Raw genomic sequence first — 12,538 nt, 5'->3', positions numbered from 1 at the left:
AGATTGTTGCACGATGAAACGCCCGGTTATGGTACATTGCTTGTATTTGTGTTAAATTGTAAGGTCACGTATCTGTTTCTTTATTATTTAAATTGTTTATTAATGTATCTATTACGATATGGGTAATAAAATACATCACAATAATTGTATACAAAAGTTTAACCGTTATTTCGTTGCAATAAGCTGGTGTACGAACAAGACTTATGCACTGTATATGAGCATTTTAAGATCTACCACACTGTGTTGAACTATTGTTAGAATGTGAACTGTGTTTCAGTGTGTTAACTTGCTGTAGCAAAAAGTGTTCTCTTTTAAGCCAGATTAAATCGCAATCAATGAATATTTATTTTCAAGAAAAATTGCAGTTCAATGGGTTAATAAAGCACACTATTCCTACTTTGCTCACATGTAGATCCTAGATTTTTCCAAATCAAGGACCTAATTATATATTCAAGTTATAATTACAGTAATGGTTTTACAAAGACTAATTATTATTATTATTATTATTATTATTATTATTATTATTATTATTATTATTATTATTATTATTATGACACCAAAAATATAAAAAAAAGCATGTTTTTAACAACTAATTTCATAATGTACCTTATCAAATGCTGATTTTGTAGATAATTATTCAGATAATCATTTCTCCTTAAATATCAATAATACAATGACAGGAGGTGCAAAAATGCGTTGTGCTCAGGGCATCAAGCAACCTACTTCTGGGCCTGGCTTTGAATATAGTAGCAGACTACTTATTCAGATTCAACAAATTTGACCATTTTCGGTCCCTTTGTTGGTCTGTAGTGACTAGGTTCATATAATATACTACAGGTGATGGTCTGGTCTGCCCTCCCGAAACATGTACGAGTGAAATATCGTACAAAATTAGAAACTGATAATATATTGACAGGGCAGACCAAACCATCACCCGCAGCATATTATAAGACTACTTATTCTGCAGGTTCAATCAACAAAGAACTTTGGTTATCATCTGCAATACTGACACTTTCATTGCAGTCGGAAATATGAATGTTTCCTAACAATATTACACTCCTCACCTTGACATTTAGATGGATATGACAAGCATGGAACATATGCTGCGGAGGGGCAGGTAACTGGCAGGTAGTTGTGACTAGACGGCGAGGGTACATGGGCTTCACAAGTTTGGCATCTAAACACTGACAGCTGATTGTCAGCTTAGGTAAACTCCCCGCGCGGTACAACGGCACCACTCGAGAAGATCTCTGTGAAACACAAATATATCAGTTCTTAAATCTACATAAGATAATGTTGCAATTATGGAAAATAAATTTAAACTTTATGACATAGTGTAACAAGTTTGGAAAAATAAGTTGAAATAACAGAAAATGGAGTAACAATAAATCTGGGGAAGTTAATAACAAAAACATTTCTGAATAAAGTTAAACTTATGACCAACCAGTAAATTTCAAAAAGAACCATGTTATAATGTAGGCCCTGTCCATGACAGGGAATTGATTATTTATGAAATAAGAAAAATTGTTACCAGTCACAAGTTTTATTAAATTATTTACTCCACTACAGGTTTCAGAGACTTTGTTCCAACATCAAGTGGTGAAATGGTGACATACAATTGTTGCTCTATTTGATACACAACTGTTTTCAAAGAATATGATACTATTGCACTTAAGAGTAGGAGTACATTATGAATTGATTACATGTATGGTGGGTCAGCTATAGCTGTGTGCCGTCTTGTTGCTGCTAAAGCTTAATATCGCTTTTAAATATTCATTTTCATTTTGCATTTTCCTCCATAAACAAGAATGTAGAATTCTTAAAAACACTTTCCAAGTATGACTGGTTAGATTTATCAGCATCATTAAATTATTTAGACATATTATGATTTGACTTCTGAAGGCTGATGAAGGTGGATTTCAACTGGTCTGAAGAGATATTTCCTGTGTGGTACAATAGGTTGAATAGCTTCAAAAGGAAGCTTTGCCTAATTTTGTTTGGCCTAATACCTTCTCCAGTTCATCTTTGAGAATCTCTGGTCAACACGATTCCTCTCTGGCATCATCAGATCCTGAGCGATCATCACTGAAGTCATAACGTGGACATGAACATACAAGATGAACAGGATATTTTTTAAAACTCAAGAGAAAGCAGTCAACATACATATGTATAATTTTTTTGCAAGTTGCTTTACGTCGCACCGGCACAGATAAGTCTCATGGCGACGATGGGACAAGAAAGAGCTAGGAGTGGGAAGGAAGCGGCCATGGCCTTAATTAAGGTACAGCCCCAGCATTTGCCTGGTGTGGAAATGGGAAACCACGGAAAACCATCTTCAGGGCTGCCAACAGTGGGGTTTGAACCTACTATCTCCAGAATACTGGATACTGGCCGCACTTAAGCAACTGCAGCTATCGAGCTCGGTCCATATATAATTAAGGTAGATCCGTCTGATTTTGCAATATGAATGGTGTACTGTCAAAGATTTTCCCATTTCATTTGCTAAAACCTCATGTTGTTGGCTATCACAATGTTTAGCGATGAAGTACAATTTTTCATTAAAATTTGTTTGCCAAAAACCCCATGTTGTTGGCTATAATACACAGTTCAAAAAATTAGCGGAACATGTTTTGTAACAATTGCCTACTGTAATAGACACTCTGATCAGGTATTTTTGGCAAGGATAAATTCTTTTGGCAGTCAGAGGACATTGTCAGAAGGTTGTCTTGCTTTTCCTTCAGCAGTGAATAGAAACTGTTTGTTTTAAGGTTATGAAGTCTCTTTTGATCCATAAGTTGAGCTTTCTTAACGTCACACTTTTCAGTTTTGATCTGTTCCAAAAGTCTGAGGCATATGGAACAAACATCTGTTTTTGGGGAACCAAATCCAACGTTAAATTTTGTATTAAAATATGTTCCTAAAATAAGACTGCGTGACTCGCTTTTCAGGATTAACCATGGAATTGTAATGTCGCCACATCTTTCTAATGTTGAGAGTCGCAGGTAAATACACACGACAGCTTTTCTCCCTGCAGTAATGTGACTCAGTTGGAACATACCTTTCTAATGAGCAATTACTTCCTGTCGTTTGAGCTCATTCTTCATCATCTGGCGATCACCTCCTCTTCTCTCCTTAGCAATATCTCCAGTCTGTGGTGATGACATGCAATGTTTTGCACTCTTGCTTTTGAAACACAAAGAATGTTCAAAAATGTTTCATGGCATACTTTCACTTTCACTGTCCCACCAGGTGATTTTTTCATACAAAATAAGAGATTGTCTGTCCTCTGTTGATTTGTCTTTCTTCCCTGCAACGAGATCTTGAAGGCGTCTTGATACTCGTGTATTTCAGAAGGAAATTATCTTGGTAAATTTTATCACACTTTGCATAAAAGCTGGTATGAAAAGACTTAATATCAGTCATTTTCAGGCTAGCACAGCCCCATCCGGTTCGATGACCACATTTCAGATACTCTGGAAGTCCTTTTGATGAATATCTGAAATCACACATATTAACACAAACTTGTTATTCATACATCAATATTAGGTCATGTCAATGTTAATAGTCAACACACGTATTTATTACTTTCACACAAATACGATTAACAGGGTATACATTTTTTTCTTAACACCTTGAAATGTTATTCTTAGGCTCAGATTTCCACTATTTACTGCATGATGTAAAGACAAAATACATACCTCTTCAAGTCTGCCATGTTTCGCTTCCACTAGTCTTCAAGGTGTACCTGCTTCCTAGAACGGTTAGGTTGTCTTTCTGTCATGCCTTGATTATGTTCCATAATTTATTTCGATGAAAAATTTGTATAACTTTCAGAATAAACTGTAAGAGATCACACTAAGTACAATGTTTACATGCTTACAGTAGCCATCTTGCATCACAGTCACATGACTCCAGCCTTCAATGCGATTTGTCAAAAGGGACAAGGCAAGTTTTGCACCTAACTTACTGATGGACATGGACAGTTTTGAATCTAACCACACTTTTCGTGAGCTGTTTTGCATAGAACATGGAGAGCTTTGAGCACAAATAGCATTTCAAGCATGTGTAAAATATCATACTCTACTATCCAGTGTTGTCAACTCACTTTTTTAAAAAGTGTATATGGACAGTTTTGCATCTAGGTGACTCACTTACACGGAGCATGCCACGTAGATACCAAGCTGTGATAAATGCTCGTGGAGGACATACACCATACTGAAGCTCTCCAACTGTGATAAAAATCCACCCTGGAAGGCTGTTATCACTTCATTTTCGCCCCTATTAGGACATTTCCGTTTGTGTTCTGAAAATGAACGCGAATCCATCGATGTTCTTTTGTATACTTCAACGGAAAAGAATAGAGGTTTAGTTGGTAATATGCCTGGGTGTAAGGCATTGTTTTGTGAAGCATGGCATACGTTCAAAAACATGTTCCCCTAATTTTTTTGAACTATGTATGATTTAGTGATGAAGTAAGATCTCCCGTTTTATTTGCTAAATACCTCACGTTGACTATAACAAAATTTAGTGCTGAAGTACAATGTATTTATTCAGCGATAAATACTTGAAAGGAACAAACAAGAGTCCAATCACGTCATATATAGAGAGGTAGGAAGAAGAAACGGAACACACAATAGCGCGAACATAATGGCAGGTCGGTGTGGAAATAGGGAGCAGTAGAAATGGAGACAAGGACAAACATGAACACTCAAAAGGAGATAAAGGAGACTCTTTTTGTTCGAACCAGCCATCTTGAATCTCACGCTCCTTTGACTTGGGCAATGAAAGGTTCCAGAATTTTCAGTGCGGTAACTTTCAGCGATGATATTCTCCAAGAAAACTGGCCCAATAACATGCTGCTGACATAACACATTCACCCATGCACATACCTTCAGAACATGATCTAGTACAATTTTTTTACTTGCCATGGCTATTTGTTATATAACTCAGTGCCACTAGAATTCCTACCATGCACTTTGGAGATCTCGGGACTCCACAATGCACTATATTACCCCAACCTGTAGTAAAATGTTCATCCACCAGCTATCTACTGGCAAACTGATCTACTGTTTCATCTAAAGTACATCTGAATGTAAAAAGTTGCCAAGGTCAGATATGGTATTTTATACGCATGAAACCTAACCTGACCATTGTTGATATGGATGGCACACCATACTCTGATCTGATCATGCAGAGGCATGTTCCCCCACTTGTAGGGGTTGTCATGATTGTTGTTTAAAGGGGGCCTAACATCTAGGTCATTGGCCCCTAGTGATAAAAGATGATACAAAATGAAGAGCTAATACAAACAAACAAACAAACAAACAAACAAATAAAAAATAAATTTAAAAAATGACAAAAATGACTGTAAATTTAAAATACCATAGTCAGTGGATCTAATTCTCAAAGCGTCATCTTCTATAATATGAATGAAACATAAAATAAAATGTAATAAAGTACGACAATGACTTAAAATCCATATTATTCAATTCAGAAGCTAAAAACATGTTATTAAAACAAGGATTGTTTCATGTGTTCCTACATTCCTTCTGAAACCAAATTCCATTCTTCTGTAAATAATACAAGTTAAAATTTTGTAGGCATGAGATACTAAACTAATGGTGCAGTAGTTTTCACATTGACAGCACCGGCTTTCTTGGGAATAGATATAACAACATTCTGCTGAAAATCAGATGGCACTTCTCCTGTATCATATAATTTACACACTAAATGGAATAACCTCTCCATGCTGTTTTCTCCTATGGCAGTCAGTTATTCAGAGAGGAACATAGTCATGAGAATAAAAGCATGGTTCACAGAAAAAAGTTGAAAACAAAGAATTACAATAAAACTTCACTTTTAAAATTTGTCAAAACAGGCCACTATCCCTCATAAAACAGATGACGAGGTCTAATGACTGCTGAGTGAAACAGTACTCCGTAGACTACAGCACAGATCGGCCATGTAGATGCACTTTGTAAGGATGTGTGCTACGGTCAAATGGCTGCCACAAATACACATGGGGGGGGGCTTCCCCCTTCAGAAAGTAGGACTGCATTGCTATACCATGGCTGAACCTAACAGGACACAATAACACTGCTCTCCTCTGGGAGACCCAAAGGGAAATCTTCCATATCTTGGTTGATCCTTTAATCACTCACAGCTTATTGGAAAGAGGGTTGGCCTGCCACATTAACAGATGTCTCAGCTGAGAATATATACCCCCGGCAAGAACCCTGTAATGTAATAGGGCAATGTGACTGCCAATCAATCAATCAATCAATCAATCAATCAATCAATCAATCAATCAATCAATCAATCAATCAATCAATCAATCAATCAATCAATCAATCAATCAATCAATCAATCAATAAATTCTTATCTCAATTTAGGGCAGTCGCTCAGGTGGCAGATACCCTATCTGTTGTTTTCCTAGCCTTTTCTTAAATGATCGCAAAGAAACTGGAAATTTATTGAACATCTCCCTTGGTAAGTTATTCCAATCCCTAACTCCCCTACCTATAAACGAATATTTGCCCCACCGAGCTCGATAACTGCAGTCGCTTAAGTGTGGCCAGTATCCAGTAATCGGGAGATAGTGGGTTTGAGCCCCACTGTTGACAGCCCTTAAGATGGTTTTCCGTGGTTTCCCATTTTCACACCAGGCAAATGCCGTGGCTGTACCTTAATTAAGGCCACAGCCGCTTCTTTCCAATTCCTAGGCCTTTCCTATCCCATTGTCGCCACAAGACATATCTGTGTCGGTGCGACGTAACACAAATAGAAAAAATATATATTAGCCCCAATTTGTCCTCTTTTATTCCAGCTTTATCTTTATCTTATCTGCCTCCCTGGCAGTCTGGTCAGCTAACACATTTCCTACTATACCCACGTGGCTTGGAAGCCACACAAATGTAATATGGTGAAGGGGTATTGCAGAGAGCATGTATCGACAGAATACAATGAGCGAAAGGAGCCAGTGCATACAATAGTGACCACCATGTCATTCCTAAATTTTCTCTTCTACAATGTCAGATAAGTTTCACAACACAGTCAATGCTGTCCGCCTCCATGGTTAAATGATTAGCATGCTGGCCTTTGGTCACAGGGGCCCCAGGTTCGATTCCTGGCAGGGTTGGGAATTTTAACCATCATTGGTTAATTTCGCTGGCATGGGGGGCTGGGTGTATGTAACGTCTTCATCATCATTTCATCCTCATCACGACATGCAAGTCGCCTATGGGCATCAAATCAACAGACCTGCACCTGGTGAGCCGAACATGTCCTCAAACACTCCTGGCACTAAAAGCCATACGCCATTTCATTTCAGCCAATGTTCATACGGTGACTGCCCAGAAGGAAGTAACACCAATTCTCTCTTCAGTGGGCTGAGTAAGATACTGAAGTGTACAGCTTGCAGAACATATATATATATATATATATATACACACATTTGGGGTAGTTTGTAGGTCCCTGCAGTGACAGAGTTCTGACCACTCTCAAATATCCCCATTTCTTGAGAGTATCTCTGGATCTTCCAATGCCACTCCTCAAGCAGTTCAGTGATCTCCATGTTGCCCAGTCTAGCCGATGTCCAGGAGGTGGAAATTCAGAGGGCACCATCCACCAACATGTCGTATTCTTCCTCGCCACAGGTACTGACAAACTGTTGTTGTTATATAATAACCTCGAAAGGAAATAATTCTGGAAATAAGTGTGCATGAATGAATTGTAGGAGACGTGAGGGACTGGGTTGGACTTGCACAGAATTGCATCTTGCATGGGTTATGACATATCAGTGGTGGAGATGATGGGAGGCAGAACCAGAATTATTTCCTTTCAAGGCAATATGGAACAGCGAATACTATATGAGATTAATAAACCATTGTTGGTCAATTACTCTAATAAAGATATTTGGTATTTAATCAAATGGTATTGAATAGGTGGACCTGACTTCCTCTATTTGTCACTGATCTGCCACACATTGAATGACAATTTTGTTTTCAAAATCACACATTATGAACTTGGTGTTTTTACTGCATTTCTGTTGCTTTCTCATAGCTGACTGCATGTTATGTTTCTCTGTATATACCCTTCATAATGTATAATGTACCTGCAACCTTCTCTTAGCAATCACCTCAATAAACAGCCATTTTCCTGTGGAAGTGATTAATTTTCCCATAAAGCCAGTGTTAATATTTCCTGCTTCAAGTGAACTCCTGACACTGTGGTCAGCAGCCGGACACATTTTACAAACTAACCTGAATGAAACGGCTGGTCATAACTGCTCCAAATACTTTCATAATCCTTGAGACAGACACACAGTAATAAAATAGACCTTTTTCACATCTGGCCATCCAAACAGTATTGTAGTTTCTCTTTCTCTTTTCTGGGGTACAATTTAAATACTGTCCTCCTTCCACATCCTCTCTTCTTCGTAGCCTACTAGTAAACAAAGTTTTAAATTACCTGCAACAATTAATGGACAGGTATGATTGAACAAGCTGGCAATATGTTTTTGACTGGAATAACGTCTGAACAAGTGTACTACTGTTATGTTTATTGCCAGTTTGGTGACTGAGTTCAGTTGTAGTACTACGTTCAGTTGGTGAATGCATAAGGTACAATATATGTTAAGTCATGACTTGTTTTAATATTTAAAGGACCGAGCTCGATAGCTGCAGTCGTTTAAGTGTGGCCAGTATCCAGTATTCGGGAGATAGTATGTTCGAACCCCACTGTCGGCAGCCCTGAAGATAGTTTTCTGTGGTTTCCCATTTTCACACCAGGCAAATGCTGGGGCTGTACCTTAATTAAGGCCACGGCTGCTTCCTTCCCACTCCTAGCCCTTCCCTGTCCCACTGTCGCCATAAGACCTATCTGTGTCAGTGCGACGTAAAGCAACTAGCAAAAAAAAAAAATTTTAAAGGGAGGAGAAAAATTATTGTCGAAAGCAAGAAAGGAATTTCTGCAAAGAAACCTGCCAAAATTGCCAAATTTTCCAGGTAGTGAATAATGCAACAAACAGTCACTATGTCACATTTTAAGATGAACAGTAATGGGAAAATTATGTAGTTTATTTTCCGGGTTGAACCGTGTTGTTGTCTGTACATCACATTGAGTATTTGAACATCACATTGAGTATTTGAAACGTCGGCAAACTGTACGTGATGTACAGACAACACCAACAACACGGTTCAACCCGGAAAATAAACTAAATAATTCTTCACAACGTGGAAGCTTCACCTCTAAGACAGTAATGGGAAAAATTTAGTCTCACCTCTGAATAACCTAAAAAGAGATGTGGAAACACTAAAAAACAAACTCCACAGGAATATTTTATTGTAAATCAAGTGAATTAAGAAAATGTCACTCTACAGCAGATTCACAAGAGCCTACTCCATATAGCCTACCTACTGTAGGTCCTACTCTAGCTTATCATGTGATGAATGGCACTATGGCAGTGTCTGCCTCCACAGTGTAATGGTTAGCACTATTAACTGCTATCCTCAAAGGCCCAGATTCGATTCCTGGTACTGCTAGAGATTTAATATTAGCAAGAGGGCTGGTACTGTGTGTGGTTAGGAAAGATACATGCAACTCACCTTCATAAAGAGATGCACCACCTCGAGGAATACAAGAACACTAGAGGCCGTATTTTTTGGTAATAGCGATACGCGCAATTTTTTTCATATCTCGTTTCTTACCTATATATGACCTTCTAGATACTTGAAATACCATATTTTAGCAAAATGAGCTCGCAAAATATCATGAAATCTGATTTATTGTGCGAAAGGAGCAAATAATCACAAAATATACCACATTTGGTACGAAAAATGCAAAATATTATTGAAAAAAATCACTAGAAATGTTTAAATGCTTCCGAGATCTTAACTATTGTAGATTCAATTTCAGTTGCTTGATAGTGCTGTATATTCTCCACACAAATGCATGCAAATCGATGCGCACTGTGTACTGGAAGTATGTGTATTCAGTTCCGCGATCTTTAAGACAATCAATAAAAATCGATATCTGCTATCAATTACAGCAAATGACGTTGTGGTCATAGCAACAACAATCCTGTAGCAAGACCTGTCTTCGATAAAGCAGTGCGCGTTATATTCTTTGGCAGTGTAAGTTCGCTACTGAGGAAATTTAATCAGCAAATGCCCAGCCTTTAATTATTAAAATGCTGAAAACTACAGTCAAAACAGTTTTTTTGAGGGCCGAGGAATACAACAGTGAAGGGTTCTACGTATTTGATGCTGCAATAAACCCACTAATGTGTAAATACTGTGCGCCGTTCCCGCCTCCAGGTTGGGACGCACAAGATCCAGGCTAGCTCCAATATGATTATATTTGTCACTGTTCATAGTTTACGGGCTATGGGTTCCGCATAGAGAAAAGATCACCGTTTTATATTAGTGGAAATAGTAAGTAGTGAACGTTGATATATATATATATCTTGAAATTCATTTTTGAAATGTTAAGTTAGAGACGTTGAATTGAAATAAAATCTCAAGTCAGGATAATTAAAAATGAAAAACATTACATTAAAAGATATTAATTGAAAAATACTAGTTTGAAAATATCTGATTGAAAAGAAAATAATTTAAGTTAGACAAAGACATTAGATGCATCTAATAAAGTGAATGAAAATTACATTGAAACATACTATATAAATTGTCGTAGATTGAGAGTTTTTTTAAAATGTTGGACGCAGTTTCCATACTTGGCAATGAATAAATTAAAAATTGGAATCACATCTTTCATTAAGTAAATTCTTGAAAAGTTATTCCGAAAATTCTACTTGCTTTCATCTCATTTTGTTAATTCATTGTAATAAGTTAACTTTGCTTAACTCTAACTATCTGTGTCCAAATACACAACTAGATTGATATGGGAAAATATCTTCAAAAATATTTAAAACATTTAACATATATCGCATTTTCCAAACATGTTCTCATATTTCTTGACACTTCTTCTTGCAGAAACAACGACAACTCCCTTTAAGTCAATGTATATTCTTAAAATATTATGATCAAACCTCATACCTAGAAAATTATGCAAATTATTCTCTTATTCGAGATCATTAATTAATTCAAGTGCTAACATTGTGCTATCAAGTGTATCTGACCATCATCCCATCAAATCATACCATAATTGGGTGGTCTACCTTGTGAGAAGACTTCACTTACTACCAACAACTCTTATTTGTGAAGTTAAGTCACCAGTGATATCGGGTAATGCATTGGAATAAACTTCAAAGCTTCCCTAATATGTGAGAAAATTCTTACAATTAGAAGAAATACACGGATGTAGGCTAATTTAACATCATCTTCCTCATCATAAATCATTTGGTGATCTTTAATAAAAATATCAACATACGGACGGCATTGAGATCATATCCTATTCTACTTATGGCTTATTCGAGGATAAATGGTCGATTAAAGACAAATTATATTCATTAACTACCTCAAAAATACGTAACTTGGAACACTATCTTCCTTAAAAACAAAACTATGACCATACTCACGAAGAACAATAATCATCACCAACGTTAATCATCATAACCTCATATCATTATTCACATTTAAAAACCATCACTTCACATTTCTTATCAATATAGCATTTCACTTCACAGTATATGCATTAACTCATTCCAACTCGACGTATTTCTCGCAGTCATCATGGACCGTGGACCTAACTACTCTGTCATAGTCTCAATCTTTTAATAATTCTGAAAGATATTACCATATCCTTCTATTTAGTAAACATATCCTACATACGATCTCATTTCCACTATTATTTGATGTCATAAGTTCTCACATAAGCCTAATATTCATTGCAACGTCATATGAAATTCACCAATAGATAAAAAGTTAACCTCCTCTCATATTACATTGACAGCATTACGAACGGATGCTTTATTATCACTGGTTGACTATATCCTACACATGGATTTGACATTTAGGTCTGATGAATACCTATCAACCTTTACCCTAACTATGGTATTTGTCTTCTCGTATATCATCATTTCACTGACATTAATTAGAACAGCATTTTTAAAAAAAAGTGAATAAATTCTTACTTGTATGGTTGACTTAAAGAAACTTATCTTTGCTCTGCTTTTCCCGTAGTCGTCTCATGTCCGGGTGGATGGACATGCGGGCACAGCTCCTGGTATTTCCCTCATGTGTTTGGGAACATCTGAGACTGACTCGTCTGGCTATCGGTCCATACGGGCTGGAAACGTCATCCTGTGTAGCTTTCACCTAGGTAGTCTCGCCTCCATTTTCTTCATGCATGCTGTTGGTCTCTTGAGCGATTGGAACAAAACAAGACGTCAATTTGGTTAATGTCGTCATCTTATGGATATACCTTTCTACCATCTGCATGTGATAAATGAATATTGCTCTTAGAAAAGTTGATCTTGGAAATATTCTAAAAATTTGGAATATGTAAAAGTGAATATTCCAACCAAATTATGGAAATTTAGGTGTCTTTATATTTTTCTTCTCTCTCTTCTTGTCGATAT

The 12,538-nt window shown here is 37.0% G+C and overlaps 1 protein-coding gene across 1 annotated transcript in view; it reads right to left on the bottom strand.

The window, feature by feature from the left end:
• Positions 1 to 12,538, bottom strand: part of Vps13B (vacuolar protein sorting 13B) — a 300,908-nt gene that overhangs the window by 129,137 nt on the left and 159,233 nt on the right. Inside the window, exon 14 of the mRNA XM_067152027.2 lies at positions 1,065 to 1,250. Within this exon, the coding sequence (XP_067008128.2) occupies positions 1,065 to 1,250 (186 nt within the window). The remainder of the gene's footprint in view (positions 1 to 1,064; positions 1,251 to 12,538) is intronic.

Source organism: Anabrus simplex, chromosome 7, assembly GCF_040414725.1.
Source record: "Anabrus simplex isolate iqAnaSimp1 chromosome 7, ASM4041472v1, whole genome shotgun sequence".
Taxonomy (NCBI): Eukaryota; Metazoa; Arthropoda; class Insecta; order Orthoptera; family Tettigoniidae; genus Anabrus; species Anabrus simplex.
This window is presented reverse-complemented; position numbering and strand designations above follow the sequence as displayed.